The 23,794-nt window shown below is 40.5% G+C and overlaps 1 protein-coding gene across 2 annotated transcripts; it reads left to right on the plus strand.

Annotated features, from left to right (window-relative positions):
* Nucleotides 1-1,153: 1,153 nt before the first annotated feature.
* On the plus strand, nt 1,154-22,759 carry LOC143025653 (hypoxia-inducible factor 1-alpha inhibitor-like). Of its 2 annotated transcripts, XR_012966421.1 has the most exons (7): nt 1,154-1,319; nt 4,595-4,842; nt 9,629-9,777; nt 12,481-12,626; nt 15,819-15,989; nt 18,326-20,045; nt 20,130-22,759. XR_012966421.1 is itself a non-coding variant. In XM_076185648.1 (6 exons), exons 1-6 carry the CDS (start codon nt 1,179-1,181, stop codon nt 18,503-18,505), a joined length of 1,035 nt encoding a protein of 344 aa, XP_076041763.1. In that variant the 5' UTR covers nt 1,154-1,178; the 3' UTR covers nt 18,506-22,759. The 2 variants fall into 2 exon arrangements, 1 of the variants encoding a protein (XP_076041763.1); XM_076185648.1 differs by having other exon boundaries at nt 18,326-22,759.
* The last annotated feature ends 1,035 nt before the right edge of the window (nt 22,760-23,794 follow it).

Raw genomic sequence — 23,794 nt, forward strand, 5'->3', positions numbered from 1 at the left:
CTGAATCGCCCCATGTAAACAGTTTAGTACGACGTTTGTAATATTAGCACGACTGATTTCAAGAAAATTAATAGATAATATGGTTTTCCAGCTCATGGGAATATAAAGTATCGCATTGGTCGCGTTTTCAATGTAATGCGAATGACAACACCTTAACAGTTCTTCAATTTGTTCTCTTTTCGTTAGTTGGTCCATCTCATGCGGCAGATAAGTTATTTTTTTTAAATCCAACATACATAGAAGTTGGGGATGTCATTACCCGGAATATTATATGGACAGTAATGAGATAAATATTTGTAAAAATAAACGTTACTTTTCACATATGTATTCCCCTACTTGTATTGTTTACATGTTATTATCCTAGGCATATATGCACACTATAATCTAATCATCACATAAATCAATATGTATTCCGAAGGTAGTGCTTTCATAATCCATAAATTGTCTTCCTAGACATTTTTTTTTATTCTCCTATTCTAGTCATCTTCTTTATAAGATAAGCAACACAAAGAAAGAGTAGTAAAGACAAATGTTAACTTTATTGTCATTGTGGTAAATCTGCCAAGGGGTACGAGCTTCTAGTCACGTACACACTGAACAGGGAGCGGAGGCAGAAAATTCAAATTCAGTTGGGCCTTTCTTTGTAAATATTACAGCAGTTTCGGTAGTTGTACATTACACATGTGATATTATACATTTTTCATTGGTATTTAAGGTGATTTTTAGGAGAATTCATCTACAACTCAACATCAGGTATATCAAGGAAGAAATTATATATTTTACAAATTAAAAAATGCCTTCGAGTTCCGCTTGTTGAATGACCACGTGCTTTAAACCGTGGCAACATTATTTTTTTAAAGTTTATTCAATAATGTATTAGTTACTACCAATGGTAAACTATAAGGTAAATAATATTTTGTCAATCGCGGTAGGCTTATCAAACATTAAATAAAAAATCTTTGGCTGGGACCGTATTTTCAAGGTCTTGCAAGCCCGCCAACAAAGGCGACTCATTTTTAATATCTTTTAAACTAAATTATTTTAACATGAGAATACACCTGAATGATCAATTATAAATACTAATTGGTTTTCTAATTTTATTTCTCTTCTTGAAAAAGTCGTATATATTTGAACGTATATAAAAATATTTTGCCTAATCGGTCAGTCTTGTAGCAGACATGTCAGAGAGAACAGATTCAGTAAGTTTGCCCAGAAAACTGTGGAATGAAAATCACATTAAAAAGTATTTCTTCCCTTCTGAGCCTATACCAAGGCTACCATGCAGCGATCCAATGGCACAGGAGCTTATTTCACAAGAAGTACGTACTAAGGTGTTTCATTTGCACTTTGAATAGGAATGTAGACCAAAACAAATTGGATGTAGACTAGTCATGTTGACAAAACATGACAATTCCATACTAGAATGATGAAATTGTACTTATTTGTGTATGGTTGTATTATATATAACGTAGTATTTTAAAAGATAGGGAATAATTTTCATGTAAATAACATCTATTTGCATGGTCATTTCTGAAGTTAATTTGTGCATGATTTGCGTATATTTTACCCTAACCTAGAATATTGAGGATGACCTGTATATTCTTACGTATGTTGTAGAGACTAGTATTTAGAGAATAAATGGGAGTGGGTGCCATATTTTAGTTAGATGGTAAATGTCAAAATGGTGCCAAAACAGATCTAGTAGTAAATGGGGCAGTAATTATTCGGTGTTCTTTTTCCGTAATCAGACACATTATATGATTAGAATAGAAACTCAGCCGAAAGTCTTTTTCCATGAAGACTAGATTATACATGTTTGTCCAGATGAATTATTTTTAGGTGAAGTTCAATGTTACAAACCAAGTGACATTTGATCAAAACATAGCTATGCTGCAATGGCAAATAAGGTAATCACTTAAGGTTAATGCCAGGTCCAGAAGAAAGACTAAATGTGTTGTACAGAATCTAGTTCTCTAGATATAAAACAGCCAAACTACTGGCCTCTGCACTAGTGCAATGTCACTTTGATTACAGTTGTTGTTCTTGGTACCCAAGTATCTCAACATCTAAAATTCAAACTACAAAAATGCCAAAACAAACTTACCAGGGTAGTGCTCAAATCCTAGGACCTATTTTGATGCATCCCATTTTAGTTGTCTTGACTGGTTTACAATGGAAAATGGAGTAAACTTTTAACAACCTGTCATCGGCATAGAATTGTCCATGACCATTTACCTAAATACCTCCATCAAAATCTAGTCCACATACTATCAGCTCACTCTCATCACACATGATCCAGCGTACTACCTCAGTTTAGGTCGGTTTCGAGCAGAATTTCCTTCACATAAACAGCTTTACTTTAATGGAACAAGCTTGAGGTATCAACCAAATAAAAAATGTCATTCAAAATATCTTGTAGGAAACTTTTCAGATGCATACTTGTTTAATACTCATCAGGTATCTTTATACTTAGTATTATTGTCCAGTTATAGCAATTGTATCTTTAGTTATTTTTTAGTGTTTAGTCAACTTCTGTTTTCTTTGAATTTAGCTAATATAGGTGTAAAACTACATGCATTATTTCCTACTTGCATTTTTGTATACTTTTGTCATTTTTCTTTAGTGACCTTAATGGAAATAAGCCCTTTATTATGCTTTTTTTGAGTTGTCCCTGGTATAATATAATCTTACCTGTGACTCGGTCTATATTCCATATAGTTACTAACCAAGTCCTTTGTTTATTGAATTATTTGTACTGGGTATTGGCTTGAATTTCTTCGAAAATTGTATGCTAAAACTAAAAACTGTACATGACAAGTGAAGTTAACTTCATTTTTTATTGTTGCTGAGTGTCTGGTATGTGATGGCATCATAGACTATTGTTAAAAGTTAGAAATTACTTTTTGTACTGAAAATTCATTATTCAAGCTTGTGACTATTTTCATTTATCTCAAATCAGAAAAATCGAGTAATAATTATCCTTAAAATTGGTGGTAATAGATTGACAATATTTTTGATTCTAGTGTGTATCATATGTAAATTAAGGAAGTGGTTATTTTTCATATGGTGGCTATAGTGATGTACTATATTAGGTCTATATTTGAGGAACCAATAGAGTTCCTGTTAGTGGGGGTACATTTAAGACTGGCATCCTGACCCTGGGCTAACTTCAATTGGATATCTTCCCATCTTTTCACCCAAGGAAAACTGACAACTGGTGACTGCTTTTTCTTGTACTTTGAGCTGGTTACACAGAAAGTCCCACACTAATACAATAGACGATTGACCAGTTTCTTTAGGTCCAAGTATTAATAGTTATTGCTGACATGTAGGGTCATAATGTGTACTGGTGGCATTGTCAGGAATGTGCTGGTCTCTCGTTCTCTTGGTTGCAGGTTTGAATTCTCACTCCTCTTTGGTTCCCAGCAGTGACTGTAACCTGCACCAACAGTCGAAGCACTTGGGGTAAAGGAGACTGTGTCAGCTGTAGCTATGTTCCTCCTGATGTAGTGTCTTCACCTTATGGGATCTTGGTGTTCGGAGGTTGTCATTGAGCATTCAGCCTATTCTTGAAGCAGTCCACTTATGGTACCATAGAATTTGGGGCTGTTCCATGTGTTGACAATTTTCTGAGAGAAGTAGTCACTACAAAGTTTTAGCCTGTAGTCTAAAGTTTGAAGCTGTTTCCTCTGTATTATTGTAGTGTGTACATTCAAAGATAGTTGATGTCATAAGACCTATTTATGTATTTGAACAACTCTTGTCCTATCTCCTCTGTTCCTGCAATGCTTGAAATTGGGTACCTTCAGCACTGCCATTATCTAAGGGTAGGAAGTTCATGGATAGAAGCCAGAGGAGTTTAGTCATGTCACTTAATATCCTTAACATTGCTCTACTAAGTGTTGTCGAAGGGCCTCCATATTGTGATTGTCTAGAATGTTATACATTTGCACCAAAATATCTAAAGTCTGACGACTCCCTCTATTTTAGTGGCTTTTGTAGTGCTTTTGGTGATGAGCTCCTTGAAGGTCAGTTGGCTATCCATGTGCACTTGCATATCCTTCAGTCATGTTCTAAGATTGATACATTCCCTTCTTTCCATGGTGCTCTTCATTGTGTACACAACATCAGATCTTTTTTTCCAAGTCTCGAGGCAGTGCGCTTCTTTGGGTTGTAGTGATGTAGCCAGTCAGTCTTAAGACCACTGTTGGAGTCTCTACCTTTAGTGCTGATGTAGTAAAAAAAAACCAAGGAAATGAGGAGAAGAGTGGGGTTGGAAAAAGAGTTGGAAGTTCGGGTTGATGAAAGGGTATTGGGATGGTTGAGACTCATCACCTCCTTTACTTTTAATTTTTCCTCCTTCCTGTGTTTCTCACTTCCATGGTGTGGTAATGATGTAATTGAAATCAAATTTCAAACTTCATGCTAATTTTTTCTAATGTATGCATCCACATTGGAATATTGATTCAGATTTTAGTGTTTTATTATAGGGAGGAAAGAAAGAGAACACCTTTTATTTGAAACTTTTACTTTGTGTTAGTTTGATGAAATGTGACATTGAGCAATTTACTGATCCTTTTCACCTTTCTTTCAGAAACCTGTGGTTCTTACAGACACCCACTTGTGTGATTCGGCATTAAAATGGGACCTGGAGTATTTATCTGAAAACATGGGATCTGAAAAATATATGGTGTATGCCTCCAAATCGAGTAGATTTAAGTACTGGGACCAGGCAAAAGTCAAATTGCACTGCCAGGACTTTGTACCACCCACCCAGAGGGTTGATATGACCTTTCCAGACTTTGTCACAAAGTTAAGAGACTGGAAACCGGGAGATGATAGGTAAGCTAAAGTCACTGTTTTTGTGAATGATATTTACACTTGTTCCCCTCTTTCCATCTTTCGTTTCCACTCTCTCTCGTCAGTCATTCTTGTTCCCTCACTCATCATCAGTCACTCTTATTCTTTCACTCTCCTCATCAGTCGCTCTCATTATCTCCCTCCCTCCCTTCCCCCCCCTCTCTCTCTCTCTCGCCCCCTACTGCCCCATTCTTCTTCCTTCTCCATCAGAAAATACATATTTTGCACAGTGTACTGGTCCAACAATTGTTTGCTAGTTAGTTGCAAGCTCTTGTGCTTAGGGGAGTCAGAGGAGCAACTGTATGTTAGTGTATAGTAGGGTTTATGTATGTACATAATCTGTTCTAGGGCACTGTGGTACAATGAGTTACAATGTTAAACAATGACAAAAAGAAATCGGTCCAGACCAAGGTTGGGTAAGGGAAAAAAACAAGTAAATATGAAAATTTTAAACTATTGTATTCATTATATGATGACTTTCTTTGTCCACTCAGTAATTTACAGAATGGTGCAGAGGGAAGCACTTTTTGTCTCCTCTGTAAATTGAGTGGACAAAGGGTCATCATATAATGAATGCAATAGTTTTAACGTTTTCACACTTACTTTTTTTTTCTCCTCCCTATCCAACCTTGTTCTGGACAGAATTTTTTTCAACATCATGGCTACCTCCCTTGTAAGGAGGAAAAAGCCTTTGGTATATGTATGTATCATTGTAACACATTGTGCCATAGTGCCCTAGAACAGATTATGTACATATATAAGCCCCACTGTACATTAATATACAGTTTTTCCTCAGATTCTCCTAAGCATTGGGAGATCTCGATGCTTGAGTTGGAGACAAACCAATAGACAGAGTGGTTGGGAAATGTTGAGTGCCACCAAAAAATTGTAGTGGAGAGTTGATGGTGGAGTTGAGTCTAGAAAGAGAATTGATGATAGCTACATAGTGTTTAAGAAAAAAGTCAAGCATAAGTACACATAGGAGATGGTGGTGGATGGAAGGGTGGTAGATATGGCTTTAATGACTATTGGTACCCTGGAGAATCATAGGAAGAGTTTTGGAAGTACATGTTATTAGGGGAGAGAGTGGGGGGGAATATTGGATTTTTTGGTGGACATTAAGTTGAGAGTGGAGAAAGAGGAAAAAGAAGGTAGGGAGGTGTTTAGACCAAACTGTTTAAGTAAGAAGGTGTTGCCAACTTGTGTCAGTAAGTCACAACATATGTTTGAAGAAAGGTAGATGAGATGGGTAGATTTTGGTAGATAGGTTATGTTGTCCAGTAGTTCAACAAAGGTAAAGGAGCACAGGTACAAGGAGAAAAAGGAGCACAGGTACAAGAAGCTGAGAGAAGTGCGGGAGGAGGCGAAGCATAGTGGAAGTAGGTTGGGGGAGAGGAATGTGGGTGTTTCAAGGAGTTCATCATTGTTGCTGGCTGAGCAGGTTAGGGCGTTGTTACTTGCAGCGAAGGTTGAGGTAAGGGCAGTTCAAATCCTGCCACCAGCAAAGTTGAACCAAGGGCATGGTTCATTAAATTCCACGGTACAAAGCCCTCTGTGAGGGGCACCGTCCTAGCCTCCCGATAGGGGGGGAGTGTGTGACATTAAACCATATCATCATCATCATCATTGTTTTCATAATAGATGTTTTTCTCTTAAGATGGATGATTTTTGGCTCTGGTCTGTAGGCCCCCAGCCCCCTGAAAAAAAAAAAGTTTTACAAGTGTTAAGTGTATTTGGTACCTCATGAGTAAATTTGTCTACTGGGAAAGGTGTGCATAGTTGGAAGAAGGATCTTAACTAGTTGGTCTGTTAGCCTGGGTCTCTTGTGCAGGAGAGCAATGGGTCCCAGGGCCCATAAGTCACTCGGGGAAGAATTATTGTGTTGCTGGTGGTGTAATTGGTTTAGTAGCTTCCTAGTGGTAGGTTTGAATCCCGTACTTGTCTCCGATTCCCAGCAATGACTGTTATCTGCTCCAACAGTCGCAAGTGCATAGGGCAAAGGTGACGGCTTTGGCCACAACTATATGCTTCCTGGTGTAGGCTCTTCACATTATTATTATTTTTATTTATTTTATTTATTTATTTATTTATTTATTTATTTTTTCTAACTGTTGTGTGTCCTCTGAATGTGGGTAGTGTGAATGTGGTGTTTGTTTTGTTTTCTGTATTAGTGTATATTATGTTTATTTAGGAATTACAGTAGCTGTATGTGTTTTAGCAATACACTTGATGTTTATTTGTATGTTTAGGGTGTATTTCTTCTCAGATGCAATTTTTTTCTTGTTGTGGCTGCAGCTTCAACCCAGTACTGGTAGGTGTTGATTGTTCTGCATTTAAGGTGAACCCCAGTGTAATATGCTTGATTGATGTATGTGAGGTATTGTTTGCTTTTGTGCATATAGGACAAGTGTATAGGCCTGGGCTGCTTTGTGTCTGGCTTGGAGGAGTTGTTGAAGGGCAAGTGCGAGTGTATTGATGTCTGTAGGGGGGGGAGAAAGAAAAAAAGAAAATGGGAAGATAGGTTGGTAGGGAGTACAAGGAGAATTGAGTCTGGGCAAGAACCAAAGATGAAGTATTGGACTCTTCAGGAACCTTCTTGTGGAGGTGGGAGTTTATGTATTGCCTTGCAGTGGTTTGATTGAAGGTTGGGGTTCCTCCATCCATCCTGTGCCTCTTGGTTGGCACAAAACTATCTCTTTCTCTAAGTGATTGTTCTTCCTTACTAGAGGCTGGTGCCAGTTTCTTGGAGGCTGTGGGTCTTCTAGAGGAACCAGGGGCAATGGATTGATTGATTTGTGAAAAGTTGAGAGATGAAGTTGAAGAGTTGAAGTTGATGAAGATCTTGAGACCAGTCCAGTGAAAGTGTCAGCCCTATACAGCTGCACTACTGTAAGTGGGGGGGAGGTGTTGTCAGGTTTTGAAAGTGGTCAACACTGCTGTCCATCTTGCAGGATCACTACAAGTAGGTACCTATCTTTGGTCTCTACAATTGGGATCGGTACAATTAGGTATATACACTCTGAAGGCAATTTCCTGTCCAGGCCAAGTTAAAACTTGTATCCTTGTCTTGTAATCATCTATCTTTACCAGCGTTTCTCAACCTTTTACTCTTGCGTAATCTTTAAAATAAATTGCATGTCTCAAGAAACCCCTGCGTAAAAAAAAATACGTATACCATATCTTTCTTATTTTCATCGTAATAATAGGTTAGATAGGATGATGTCTTTATTACATTATTACAATAACCTTTTGTGGAATCTTGGGTTTCCATGGAACTCTAGTTGAGAAACTCTGATCAATACCAATAGCTTTTCCCCCTTATAAGAGAGGTAGCCAAATCAAAGGCATGTACCTACTCCCACCCACTCTGCTCCCCTCCACCACCCCTTCCCCCCTCTCATCTTAGCTCCTCATGGATGACATGTCATACCTGTATCCCACCCACTGGCCTGGGTCAGAAGCAATGTAGCAAGACACACTACATCCATAGGAAGTCTGCTTCACTTAATCAGCGAAAAAAAGAAACCCATCCCCTCATACAGAACAAGAGAAGATGGGGAGAAATCCCTTCGGGCTGTGTCAAAATATCATGTACATATAAGCACCCCATCCCTTGCCCCTCCCTTCCTCCTCCTCCCTTCCTTGCAGTACATTGTCTAACAGTCGCTTTCCACTCATCTTACAATCACACTCGTTTAAAACTTTTAACTATCATCTCGGCACCACTGTGATGAAAGGTCATGACTGTCCTTGGTACACTGTTTGGGTCAAAGGCAATGCAGTGAGGCATAGCTCTTTCACAGCAGGGCCTATCAGCCAGAGTTAATTTGCCCTGATCTTTTCTTATCCTCCTCTCAAAATATGAAGCAGATGTGAAAATCCCTTCAGGGTGCATTCTCGTTTCATCATATGTTGACTCCCTCCATTCATTACGATCTGTTTTTTCTTCCCTGCTCAGACATTCCATGTGCTTTCAGAGTATCCTTTACCTCTTCCACTCACCTTGTTCTTGGTGACCCTCTCCAGCTCTCTCCGTCCACCTTCGCTTTCTACACTTTGTTAGTCTTTCCTTGATTTTTTCCACATACCCAAACCATCTCGGCAGCTCCCTTCGTATCTCGTCGTCTGCCTCACCACTGCATGTCTCACTTTATCTATTTTTGTAACACTTATAATTTTTCAGAATCTCGCAGCAAATGGACAAATATTTACAAAATTAGTAATCTGGTTCAAGTATTGTAGACCATAACTGTAGATATGCTTTTCCTGCATACTGACACCAGTTGTTTCTTCTTGTATTACTTTCCAGTGAAAAGTAGTTAAGAACACTATTGTTATACTCGGTTGAATATTTTTTTGAAATTGAGACTTGTGAATAATGCAACAAACTAGATGGGAAAGTGTTTAATCAAAGAAAATTAAGTAGGTTTTTTGGTTTATGTAAGTCATGCATCAGTACTGACACAATTAGTGTTCAAAGGTCTTATCTTTGCCATTTATTTGATAGATGAATTGTCTACTCTATATAAATATTTGACAAGCTTGTCTACATTTGCTGTAATGTGCATAGTGCATTGAGGGTAGTAATACCCAGAGATGGCAGTTCATCAGTCAACTTTAAAATATAAATACTGATTAGGATTTATTAAAGATGAACCTTCCTATGCATACATGTTTATCCTGCCATAATTTACGTATTTACTAGATGTGACAATCCTGGTTTCACAAATTTCATTTATTATAAAAAAAAATTGTCTTTTGTTCCCAGACTCTACCTTCAGCAGGGACTGAACAACACAGTTGGTCATGCCATTGTTGTGGATTTTCTTCAGTTTAATTGGCAGTGGCTAAATATTCAGCAAAAGAAGAACAACTGGGGCCCGCTTACTTCCAACTTGCTTTTGGTGGGGATGGAAGGTGGGTTTAAATTCTTAGAGAATAAAGATATGCAGTGGTGTGCGTGTGCAAGTCAACAAGAGGTACTTTGCTGTAGCCACAGTTTTTGCCTATTGTGCTCGGACAACTATGGCAAGGGGCATGCATTTGTAACCTTTGGGGACTTGATAAAACCCATTTGGCTTATGTAGCAGAAATTTTTCTGTAGTTTGTGCATGATAACAAAAAGGACATGTGTATGCTTGAAGTAGTCCATCCACAGCATGTGAAAATTAAAGAAAAAATTATAAGTTTGATGAACTTTGGTGTGAAAGGAGCAATAAAGGAATAAAAAATCTCTAGCGCAGAGGACTTGGATAAGATCACGAACATCCATCTTTACACCTTGGCTCAAACACACAAATATTGACTGAGACCTATATCCACCCCAGTTTGTTCAACTAAATTCCAGCTGTTTGGAAAAGAGCTTTTCAATGTTGGTCTGTTGCCCCAGGTGCATCTTGCTGTCTTGGAGGAGACCCAGAGTCCAGGTAACCAGCAATGGCTACTGGACAGGCCTATAGGTCGCTCGGGGAAGAAATACTTTGTTTAGGGATGGTGTAGGGCAGTGTAGGATGAAGTGCTCAGTGTCATCCTTTGATGATTGTACCTAGGGCAGTTTGATTCTGTGCTGGAACTGTCTTAGGGTTGGATGGCTTCTAAAATGGAAGTATACTAGTATGGTTCTTCTGAGAATGAATTTTGTCTGGGGTTGTTTTTGGTGAATTATAGAATTCGGTGGTCTGTCTTGAAGAGCTTTAGTGATCTGGGTGGTAGAGGGGAAGGTGGAGAAAGAGGTATATGGAGAGGGTTATATATATGTAGAGAGAGAGATTTACCAGTTTTGGATCATATGTTGGACTCCAGGTTGGCGTTATTGCCCTCCTAGATTAGAGCTTTGATCTCTTATATGGCCCAGTCTATGTATTTCTTATTGTAGTATACAGGAAAGGACCAACGGTCATTGGATCCTATCTCCTAGTCTCCAACTTATCATACTTAGCCACAGATTCATGTCCAGTTCCAGCTTAATCTACCCTTGATTTCCAATTATCATATTGAGATTTGAATTCGTGCATTATTCCATCTTTGGCTATATCGCCTAAGTTATAACAAGTATTTATACATCTATATGGAAAACTATTTCTTCACATCCTTTAGACATAGTCTTCCTTAATTTGTTCTCATGACCTCTTAAAATCCTCCTATCCTCAAGCGAGAGATTTCTTCAGTCATTGTGATCTATATCTTACAGTAACCTGAATACTGTAATCATATCATCTCTTTCTCTTTGATCTTTCAAGGTTGGCAGACCTAGTGCTTTTAGTCTCTCCTCATATGGTTTATCTGCCAGGTTGGGGACCAGTTTGGCTGCTGCCCTTTGTCTTGTCTCTGTCTTGCTTATATTCTTCACTCTGTGTGGGGACCATACCACTGACGTATATTCCAGCTTAGGACAGATCAGGGTTTTGACAGTTTTTTACATCATCTCCTCGTCCATATAATGAAGAGCCACTTTAATCTTTTGCAGCTGTCCATTTGTCTTCTACAATCCCGTTGATATTTTTGTCAGGTGACAGGTTGTCTTTTATTAACACTCCCTAATCTCCCCCACCCCCATCCCCCCAAGGAATAGTTTGAAGATTTTTTTTTCAAGTTATGTCCCCATTGGGGCTACAGGGAGAAGGATGCCTAGTCCTAATCCCCATCCTGTTTTTTGTTGCCTTGTATGACTCGAGTGGGAAGACTTGGTGGCAGTATTCTCCTCCCCCATGACAGGGCTAGGTGAAAAAAGGAAATGAATATTCAGAGAAATGGTACAGGACAGTAACAAGGGGTGGGGGGACAGCATAACGGAGGGACAGTCATGGTATAATAAAGTATCATTTCTCTATGAACAGAGATTTCCTGTATCATGGACAAAATGATGTGTGGCTCTGGTCCATAGGGATGCCCCATATAGATCCTAAAGTATCAGCTGCATTCAACTTAGCCACAATAACATGCAGCCTACCCCAGATGGGGTGAACATGAGGGGGTTATCCAGAATGGGATGGATGGGGTAAAAGGGACATTGGGAAAGAGGGGAATGTCTATCGAAGGAAGGGAGAGGACAAAAGATATGGGCGAATGGAGAATTGTTGTGTATGGTTGATGCTGTGATGCATGAGGGGGAGCAGGTGGGGGATGGAGGTGAGGGAGTGTGTGTGAGAAATTAAATGACACAGCCCAGAGGGATTCTCCCAGTCTTCTTTTCTGCATGAGGGGATGGAGAGAGGGGTCGCTGATTTAATGAAGCGGCCTTGCTGTGAATGTGTTGTTTTGCGGCACTGCTTCTGACCCAGGGTGGTGGGCAAGATGCAGGGATGATCCATCATCCAGGAGGTGCCAAGATAAGAGGGTGGAGGCGAGTGGAGTATGTTGGGGATGGAACGAGTTTGAGTGGTTTTTATGCCTTTGTTTTTTGGCTACCTCCCTTGAAAGGGGGGGAAAAAGCTTTTGGTATATATGTATTGTTACTAAAGCAAAAAAAAAATCATGAGGATTTAAAACGAGCATCAAGGGGTTACTGAATTAAAATTGCAGTAAATTTTTATTTTATTTTATTTGACATCACTGATGATAGTATTTAATTAGGACTGAATATTTCTGATTTGATTTGTATTTATTGATTTATTTTTTCAGGCAATACTACACCTGTGCATTATGATGAACAACAGAATTTCTTTGCACAGTTGGTAGGATACAAGCGGTGCATTCTCTTCTCCCCAGACCACTATGACAAATTGTATCCGCATCCCGTCTTCCACCCTCATGATCGGCAGTCTCAGGTACTTTCATGCTACTACCTCTATCCTTGTGGGGTTCTCGATGGTGTATAAAGCCAGAGTTCCAGCTGTAATCCATTGCATATTGTGCTTGGTGTAGTTCATGAATCCATGCTGGAATTTTGAAGTGCAAGGCGTCTTTGAAACAAGGTAATTTACAGCGGATGTTTAAGTCCTTAGTTTTGATAAGCTGATTGAAATGTGTTTGTAATTACTTTTTCACTGACAAGTATCCCATGATTGGGGTGACCTCTCCCTCTCACTCACCACAAACTCTCATTCTTTCTTTCCCTCTCCCATCTTTCTCCCTCTCTTGTCTTTCCCCCTCTCTCCTTGTTTCTCTCTCTCTCCCTCCCTCCCCCCCCCCTGTCTCTCTTGCTCATGATACATGTGCATATGATCTTTTTTCAAAGTATCTTTCCTCTTCCAATTCTTAAGCATTTATTTTAGGTTCTCTTATGATATTCACTTGTTCAGTTGGCCCTATCTCCACATTTCTCTTGTTGATTTTGTGAGAAATTTTTACAAATACCAAAGGCTTTTTTCCCCCTTACACGGGGGGGTAGCCAAAAAGAAAAAGGCATAAAAACCATTCCCACCCATTCTAACCTCTACATATTCCACTCCCCTCCACCCTCCCTCTCATCTTGGCGGCACCTGGATGACGGGTCATCCCTGCATCCTGTCCACTGCCCTGGCTCAGAAGTAGTGTCACAAGACACAGCACATCCACAGCAAGGCCGCTTCATTAATTTGGCGACCCCCCTCTCTCTCTCCTCATGCAGAAAAGAAGATGGGAGAAATCCCTTCGTGCTGCGTCAAATTATTTCTCATACATACTTCATCCCCCTCCATCCCCCACTCGCACCCCCTAATGCATCACAGCATCATCCATACACAACCCTTCTTCATTTGCCCCTATCTTCTGTCCTCTCCCGTCCTTCCACAAGATATTCCTCTTTTGTAATTCCCCATTTACCCCATCCATCCATCTCATCCTAGGATGCCCCCTCATATTCACTCCTTCCACCTCTGCCTTCCACACCTCTTTTACTAATCTTTCTTCACTCATTCTTTCCATGTGTTCAAACCATCCTAATACTCTTTTATCAGACCTATCTCCCAACTCCCTTTCCTCCCCTGTTCTCCTCATCACCTCATTTCTCACTCTATTTAGCCTAGTAACCCCTATCATACTTCTCAGACATTTCATCTCGAACACATTCAAACTCCTCTTTTCTTTTATGTTCCACGTTTCTGCCCCGTATAGTGCTGTCGGCACAATCATTCCTTCATATAACCTCCTCTTAGTATCCATTCCCAGATGTCTATTTCTCATTACACTTTTTAATCCACCAAGGCATTTACTTGCTTCTCTCAATGTATATTCTACCTCCACACCCACTCCTCCCTTTCCTGCCACATTCGCACCCAAGTATCTAAAACTATCCACTTCCTCCAGTCTCCCTTAATGCTCACTTCCAGCCTGCTATCACCCTCTCCCCTTGTACATCTCATCACCTTACTTTTGCCCAAATTTATCTTCAGCTTCTTTCTTCCACACACCTTCTCAAACTGCCACTAACTTACTTAATCCATCCTCTGGTCCTACTACAAGTGCAGTGTTGTCAGCAAACAACAACTGGCTTATTTCCCACTTTTCTCCATTTTCTTTAACCATCTCCAACCCCCGACCCACCACCCTTGCATTCACCTCTTGCACCACCCTTATCCATGTATAGATTGAACAGCCAAGGAGACATAACAAATCCCTGACTAAGTTCCACCTTTACCTCAAACCATTCACTCTCTCCATTTCTAATCCTAACACAAGCTCTACTACTCTCATAAAAACTCTTGACTGCTCTTAACAGCTTTCCTCTTATCCCATATATCTGGAGTACCTCCCACAGTGCCTTCCTGTTTACCCTGTCGTAAGCCTTTTCCAAATCCTTAAAAGCCCAAAAAACATCCTTGCCTTTTCCTATAGCTTTCTCAGATATCTTTCCACAAAAATCTGATCTACACAACCCCTACTTGTCCTAAAACCACACTGTTCCTCACCAGTTACTCCCTCTGTTCCTCTCCTAATCCTCTCAATCAAGATCCTCCCATAAGCCTTCCCAACTACACTCAATAAGCTGATCCCTCTGAAACTACTACATTCACACTTGTCCCCCTTACCCTTGTAAAGTGGAACTATACAGGCACTCCTCCAGTCCTCCAGCACTCTACCCTCTCTCCAGCAAACATTAAATAAAATCACCAGCCATTCCACCATAACTGTACCTCCTTTCTTCAGACATTTTGCATGGCATCCATCCAACCCAGGTGCCTTACCTGCTCTCATCATCTTTGCAGCTGCTTTCACTTCATCTTTCCCTATTTCTCCTCCATTTTCCTCACTCATCACTCTCATTTTCTTAGTGCTTCCCACTGCAACTACCTTTCCCTCCCTATCCTCTTTCACATTTAGCAACTCCCTAGAATACTCTGCCCACTTTCCTCTCACTGCCTTCTCTTCCATCATCATCTCTCCATCTGCACCTTTTACCTTTTCTTCTCTACTTGATTCGCCTTCTCTTCCTCTTCTAATTCCTTTCCAAAACATCTTTTTATTACTTTCAAAATTTTCTGTCATACTCTTACCCCATTTCACATCTGCTCTCCTCTTTGCTTCCTTTATCTTATGCTTAACTTCCCTTCTCTTTACTTTGTACCTCTTGTACAATTCCCTCGTCCTAATTTGTAGCCAATCTATGAAAGCCTACTTCTCTTCTACACCCTTCTTTGCTTCCTCATCCCACCACTCACTACCCTTCCTTCTATTTCCTCCCGCCCTCCTTGTTCCACATACCATCTTTGCACACCTTATGACTCCCTCCTTGAACCATCCCCATTCCTCCTCCACTCTTAGTTCTACTCTATCCTTCGCTCCCTCCCACACCTCTCATAGCTGCTTCTTATACTCCTCCTTTTCTTTCTCATTTAAGCAGTTCACTCAAGTACCTCCTGCCCTTTTCCTGTTTCTCCACCTATTCTCCACTCTCAATTTACCTTCCAGAAAATGATCTGATATTCCCCCACTCTCTCCCCTTAGAACATGTACATCCTTAACTCTTCCTGCCATACTCCTGGTCACCACTATATAGGATTTTTGAACAACCTTTTTAATGGTTCATCTTGTCTTTCCAGGTTGACTTTGATAATCCAGATTTTGAAAGGTTTTCGAGGCTGAATGAAGTTCGAGCAGTGGAGGCAGTAGTTGGGCCAATGGATGTGCTTTATATTCCCATGTATTGGTGGCATCATATCGAAAGTCTCCCAGAGCTAGGCCATACTATTTCTGTCAATTTTTGGTACAAGGTATGTGGTTAACTTTTGTTATGTAAGGGATGCAAGGTGCACGGAGTTAAATAACCTTGTCTATCTATATACCAAGGGTCTCTCCCCCCTTACAAGGGAGGGAAAACGTGGTGGTTTACAAAATAAAGGAGGGTAGTGCATGATGGACAACAGGGAGAATCATCTTGTTGCTCGTTTTCAAAAACCGTCAACCCCCTTAATGCCATCTGGAAGTGCTAATGGCTGACTCTTTTCAATTGGGCCATGTCTGTCCATGTGAGACTTGTTTCTTCCACCATTTCATGTAAAGAGGGAGGGTTTGGAATAGGAGAAAGTTGAAGGTAAATGCGGGTAAAAGTGAGGTGATGAGATTTACAAGGGGAGGGGATGGCAGCAAGTAGTAAAGGAGAAAGGCTGGAAGAAGTGGATAGCTTTAGGTATTTGGGGTCATGTGCAGCAGGAAAAGGAGTGGAGGTGGAAGTAAATTGTAGACAGAGAAGCATGTAAATGCCTTTGGGGGGATTAAAAAGTTATGAGAAATGGGCATTTGGGAATGGATGCAAAGAAGAGACTACATGGAGGGGTGATTGTGCTGACAGCACTGTATGGGCAAGACACCTGGAATTTAAGAGGCAGAGAGAAAAAAATTAAATGTGTATGCTAAGAGGAGACTGTATGAAGGAGTGATTGTGCCAACAGCACTGTATAGGGCAGAAACATGGAACATAAGAGAAGAAGAGAGAAGGAGTTTGAATGTGTTTGAGATGAGGTATCTGGGAAGTATGATGGGGGTTACTAGGCTAGATAGAGTGAGAAATGAGGAGCTGAGGAGGAGAACAGGGGTGGAAAGGGAGTTGGGAGATAGGGTTGATGAAAGAGTATTAGGATGGTTTGGACACATGGAAAGAATGAGTGAAGAAAGACTAGTAAAAGAAGTATGGAAGGCAGATGTGGAGGGAGTGAACATGAAGGGACGTCCTAGGATGGGGTGAAGGGGGCTTTGGGGAAGAGGGGAATGTCTGTTAAGGAAGGACGGGAGAGGACAGGGGTGAATGGAGAATGGTTGTGTATGGATGATGTGATGCATGAGGTGGAATGGGCGGGGGGATGGGGGGGTGAGGTAGTATGTGTGAGCAAAATTTGATGCAGCCCGAAGGGATTTCTCCCCGTCTTCTCCTTTTATGCATGGGGGGACGAAGAGGGGGGTCGCCGATTTAATGAAGCGGCCTTGCTGTGTCTTGCGACACTGCTTCTGACCCAGGGCAGTGGACAAGGTGCAAGGATGACCCATCATCCAGGAGGTGGCAAGATAAGAGGGAGGGTGGAGGGGTGTGGAGTGTATTCAGGGATGAAATGGGTGGGAATGATTTTATGCCTTTTCCTTTTTGGCTACCTCCCTTGTAAGGGGGGAAAAGCTTTGGTATATGTATGTATGAAATAAAATGTCTTGAGAAGTATGGTAAGAGTTACAAGGTGGGTAGAGTGAGAAACGAGTTGAGGAAAAGAGCTGGGGCAGAAGAGGATAGGGCTGATGAAAGAGTATCGGGATGATTTGGACTTGTGGAAAGAATGAGATGTAAAAGGCGTGGAAGGCAGAGGTGGATGGAGTGAACTAAAGAGGGGATAACCAAGGATGAGAAGGATGGATGGAGTAAAAGGGGCATTGAGCAAGAAAGGGAGAAGGTAGATGGGTGGAGAATGGTTTTGTATAGATGATACTGTGATGCAAGGAAGGAAGGGGGTGGGGGATAGTGGAGAGGGTAAGGAGTGGTTATATATGAATGGTATTTTGATGCAACCTAAAAGGATTTATTTCTCTCTCTCCCCACATGAGGGGAATGAGGGGGGGAGTTGCTGATTAAGTGAAGCAGCCTTGCTGTGTCTTGCTGCATTGCTTCGGACTCAGGGCAGTGGGCGGGATAAAGGGATGACCCATCATCCATTAGGAGCTAAGATGAGAGGGAGGAAAGTGTGGTGGATGGGAGTGAAATGGGTAGAAGTGGATGTGCTGTGTCTTGCGACACTGCTTCTGACCCAGGGTAGTGGACAAGATACAGGGGTAACCTGTCATCCAGGGAGTGCCAAGATAAGAGGGAGGGTGGAGGGGAATGGAGTGTATTGGGGATGGAATGTGTGGGAATGATTTTTATGCCTTTGTTTTTTGGCTACCTCCCTTGTAAGGGGGAAAAAGCCCTTGGTATATATATATGTATGTACCTCCCTCGTAAAGGAGAAAAAGCCCTTGGTATATAAATCGATTTCTATTGAACTTGGTCTCTAAAAGATGAATAATGCTTGATTCTTTCTCCCTCAGATTGTGTGTAATCTTAGTTGAATTCTGTTTACTAAAATTCCAGGGTGGGCCAACGGAAAAGATTGACTATCCCCTTGCACCTCGTCAGAAATTAGCTGTCTTGCGAAATGTGGAGAAGATGCTTCTTGATGCCCTCAAGGATCCAGCAGAATTGGGACATTTGTTAAGAGCACTTGTCATCGGAAGGTATATGGACACAGAACAAGACACTGGGACAGGTTAGCTGGAGGAATTGGTTCATCTAGGTTGTGTGCAAAAACAGTAGCTGTAATGATCAGGGAGAAGGGAGGGGAATGGAAGTGAAGGAGTTCCTGCATCATCTGACTTAATTTTGAGCATATGGAGAGCAAGTTGGGAACAATATGATGTATCCCCCTTGCTATTTCCTATTCAATGCTAATTTTAAGTTGGATAACATATACATAAGGTCCTAGGAAAATATAAAAGATGAAGATAAAATTATTTCTTTGGGATAGAATTGTGTGTTGGTCTGGTTGGAAGCTTCTAGACTAAGCATATTGTACATTTGATAGAGGATATCAAAGGAAGAAGATGACTAGGGTGAAGCTTAGCAGTTGTAGGATTATTACTGTCGGAGCTTCATGCACTGGTTGTGTGAAGGAAAAATAAAAGATTGTGTCAGTTGAATAGACAGAACATTACTTACAAAATTACCAGTATTTTCATTGTTAAGGTGAAGTTTGTCTTCATTATATTTTGTTTATTTTTGTGATATAAAAGATGTGCTTGTTGAGACTAGAAGTCTTGCATTCATCAGAAAGGGACTGAAATTCCACTTAATCTTTAAGGGATATTCCTGTGGAGAAAGAGTATATATATAAAGTCACATACTAAAGCCTGTTCTCCTGTGCTTCATTACTGCAGAGTTGAAAAATGTAGGTATATTTGTGTGTATGTATGTGTAGATTCAATTAGTTGTTAACAAAACGTGAAATTTTTTATTTTTACGTATACCAAAGGCTTTTTCCCCTTTTTTTATGCGCCTCACATAAATACTTAGAATAGCTTAGATGATATACCCCAAGCTGGAACAATACAGGAATTCAAATCCAAGTATGATGATTGGAAATCAAAGCTATAGGTTCAGTTGGAACTGTACATGAACTTGAGACCAGGCATGATAAACTGGAGAGTAGGAAACTGGACCCAATAAGTCTTGCTCCCTTCCTGTATACAGTAAGTCCTCATTATATGGTGCATATGCGTTCCTGAAAACCTTACCGCAAATTGAAATTACCGTATACCGAATCCATTATAATGTGTAATAATAGGATACGGCAGACATACCTTCTCCCTGCTCTTTCCCCTTCAAAATATCTAGCGGATACCATATGTGTGAATTTTTCTTACCGTAAATAGAATTGAGGGTAGTAATTACCAAATACCATAACTGTGAAGTTACCGGATAATGAATTACTGTATAAGGAGGACTCGCTGTACTACAATTAGTTAAATACAACAGAAAATGGGCAGCCAGAAAAATCAGAGGAAACAATCGCCTGATTTAACACCATTAGACCTTTCCAGTGGAATTAAGTAAACCTAAGGTGTATGCTGGTATAATGATACTAAGTGAAGTGGTCCTGCTGTGGACATACTGGGTTGTACTCTATTGTTTGTGACCTGGGCAGTGGGCAGGAGATGGAAATGACCCTTCATCAGCAAGATGCTAAGATAAGAGGGAAACGAGGGTGTTGGATGCCAATGGAATAGGAGGGAGTGGGTGTATGGCATGACTGGCTGCTTCCATGATATGAAGGAAGAGGCCCTTGGTGTGCAAAAAAAAAAAATAATAAAAAAATAACGATGATGGTGATAAATTGGAGGGTAGAAGAAGAGCCACCAAGAACATTGCTCCTTTCATGTATTCTACAATTAGGTAAATATAAGCACATTCACAAACGTGTGTGTATCTTATTGTAGTGTGCAAGGAAAGGAGCAACATTTTGTTTGGCCCGCCTCCTACCCTCCAGTATCGTACCTAGTCTCAAATTCATATACAGTTCCTATTTAACCTGTATCCATGATTTCCAATTATCATATTTAGGTTTGAAGTCGTGTATTGTTCCAGCTTGGGGTATACCACTGAAGCTATTCCAAGTATTTATGCAATTATGTGGAAAAGTATGTGTGTGTGTATGTGTGTATGTGCACGCTTGTGCATGTATGTGTACGTGTATAAATACACATACACATGTGTATACCTGGGAGCGGTGGGTCTCCTTCAACATACCTCTGGGATTGAATTGGTTGATATGTATGTGTGTAACAGTAATCAAGAAATGTAGTCATTTTTCCCTATGACAATTCAATGAATTTACTTGATTTTTGTGCTTGAAGATGAAAGTACAAACTCTGCAGTTATGTGATGGAGGCTAGCATTTATGATATTTTTTGAGAGGATGAGTGATCTTTTTTCATGTCTATTAATTTGGCCCTGTAGTTTCATAGAAATGAAAAGGTTCTCCTGCACAAGAAGTTGAGAAAGATTATTGGTGTATTTTAAGTATTATCTTCTAGATAGTCTTAACACTACATGACCTTAAAAAATGTTTACAATGTCATCTTGTCACCAGAAATCGCTTCCTAGTTTTGTCTATTTTTAACAGAAGTTGAAGTTATGCTGGTGTTTAATTTATTTTCTCTCACAGTTTCTGTGAACATTTATCACTAGTATAGGTATAGAATCAAAATACTATTCAGTGTAACATATGTTACAGTGTTACAAGAGGGATATTTTAGCTTATGTTTTGAGACAGTATATAGGTTTGGAGTACTTCCATATATTGTCCAAGACCTGGATTTTATACTGGAATAAGATTGACTGAACGTCATGTGGAAATGTGTTTGTGTGTGTGCATACATGCAATAGATTATCTATACATGTGTGCATGTGCATACTTGTTTGTTTTAACCTGGATTTTTGGGCAGAAGACCTGAAATCCTAGGCCTCGTTTTTGATACGCACATGTCCTTCAGCCCACATATCAAGAATCTAACAGTGAAATTAACAAGAAACTAGAATCAGTAGCTAGCAAAGGTTGTGGCCAGCAGAGACACTAATAGTATACAAACAGCTCGTAAGAGCCATACATGACTGCCTCCACTGTATGGTTCTGTACAATTAAGAAAACCCATTACACAAATTACACTAAACAAAGCATTAAGAGTAATTGGCTACAGTGAAGAAAAACACTATCCTAATAGAATACACTGGTCAACAAAGCATGTCCTAAGAAAAGAAAATTAGTTTTTCATGCATTTTTATATTCAAAACCCAAAAATATTCTCAAATTTTGTGTTGTACATAGTTTGTGTTCCAGTACACTCCAGTCATTTGATTATGTACAATTCATTACAGAAATTGGCTGTAGTACCGTAGAAACTAAGTGTTAAAAAAATATTTCCACTGTCCATGAATTAACATAATCCTTCAGTCTAGCTGAATCAACACAGTAAGGTAAAACATAACATGTTGGAACATGCAGGCAGTTCATAATTAGGTGAATAACCAAGAATGAACATTAACAGGAGGTGCCAAGATAAAAGGAAGGGAAGAGGGTAGAGGGGGCTGGAGTGTGATAGGGATGGAATGGTTTTTATGCCTTTGTTTTTTGGCTACCTCCCTTGTAAGGGGGAAAAGAGCCTTTGGTATGTGTATGTATGAACACTAACGCTGTCCTTTATTGTTGATAGAAATACAAGTGTGGTTTTCCTTTGTTTCAGTGGAGCTTAGAATTTTACTTTTGATACTAAAGAGTTTACAAAGTCTACATACTCCAGCTGCCCTCACAATTCTGAGAAACTGCACAAAGAGCCCAAACTATTTTTGCTACATCATTGGTGAATTTGAATTTAAATCACAAGTGCCATTATACACCATACATATACCAAAGTCTTTTCCCCCCCCCTTACAAGGGAGGGAGCCAAAGTCAAAGGCATAAATCCACTCCCACCCATTTCATCCCCACATACTCCACTCCCATTCACCATCCTTCCCTCCCACTCTTCTCTCAGCTTCTTCTTGTACTGTTCTTTCTCATTTAAACAGTTTACTGTAAGCGCATCCCTACCTTCTGTCCTTTTCCTCTTTCTCCATCACTCTCGACTTAGCTTCCAAAAAATTATCTGATATTTCACCACTCCACTAATAAAATGTACATTCAATTGTCCTTACTCTTCTCCTGGTTACCACTATATAGTCCATTAAAGCCCTATCTACCACCCTTCCATCCACCACTTGCTCCCATGTGTACTTACACTTGACTTTCTTCCTAAACACTGCTATCATCAACTTTCTAGACACATCTCCAACATCAACTTTACCATTTTTTCCTGGCACTCCACACTTCCCAACTACTCTGTTGGTTCGTCTCGTACTGTAGCATTGATCTCTCAATACCACTATATTCACATTTCTCACCAAACCCTCAATGTACTCATTTAGATACATACATACATATACCAAGGCTTTTTCCCCCTTACAAGGGGGGTAGCCAAAAAGAAAAAGGCATAAAATCATTCCCACCCATTCCATCCCTGAATTCACTCCACACCCCTCCACCCTCCCTCTTATCTTAGCACCTCCTGAATGACGGGTCATCCCTGCACCTTGTCCTGCCCTGGGTCAGAAGCAGTGTCGCAAGACACAGCACACCCACAGCAAGGCCGCTTCATTAAATCGGCGACTCCCCCCCTCTCTCTCCCCCCATTGCATAAAATGAGAGGACGGGGAGAAATCCCTTCGAGCTGCGTCAAATTTTGCTCTCACGTACTACCTCACCCCCCATCCACCCGCCCATTCCACCTCATGCAATCACAACATCATCCATATACAACCATTCTCCATTCACCCCTGTCTTCTGTCCTCTCCTGTCCTTCCTCAACAGACATTCCCCTCTTCCCCAAAGCTCCCTTCACCCCATCCATCCACCTCATCCTAGGACGTCCCCTGAGGGGACATACACATACCAAGGCTCCCTCCCCCTTACAAAAAAGCCTCACTTTCATCTACACACTCTCACTACCAGGCCCATATATACTTACAAACACCATCTCCCTTCCCAGTTTCACCTTCATCCACATTAACCTTGAAGAAACCTTCTACTCCACTACACACTTACCTATCTCTTCACTTACTAGTATAGCCACCTCTTCTCTCCCTGTCCTCTCTTCATGACACCTTTCCAACTACACTCCTAAACTCATCCCTCCCTTTCAACTTAGTTTTGCTTTATGCCAACACATCTATTTTCTCACAAACATACTCCTTATCTCTTCCCTTTTACTCTCCTCTGTACCACTTCCACGCACATTAAAAGACCCAAACCTTAGGGTTCTGGTTGGAAAACTCCCAGACCTTCTTACGCCTTTGCTTCTTTTAGGACTGTACTGTCCACTTTGGGGGTTACAGAGAGTAGGATGCCAAGTCTTACCCCCCCCCCCTTCCCTCTCCCCGACCACAGTGTTCAGCCCCCCCCCCCCCTAAAAA

Source organism: Oratosquilla oratoria, chromosome 5 (assembly GCF_046742065.1).
Source record: "Oratosquilla oratoria isolate Oo_2021 chromosome 5, ASM4674206v1, whole genome shotgun sequence".
Classification (NCBI taxonomy): domain Eukaryota; kingdom Metazoa; phylum Arthropoda; class Malacostraca; order Stomatopoda; family Squillidae; genus Oratosquilla; species Oratosquilla oratoria.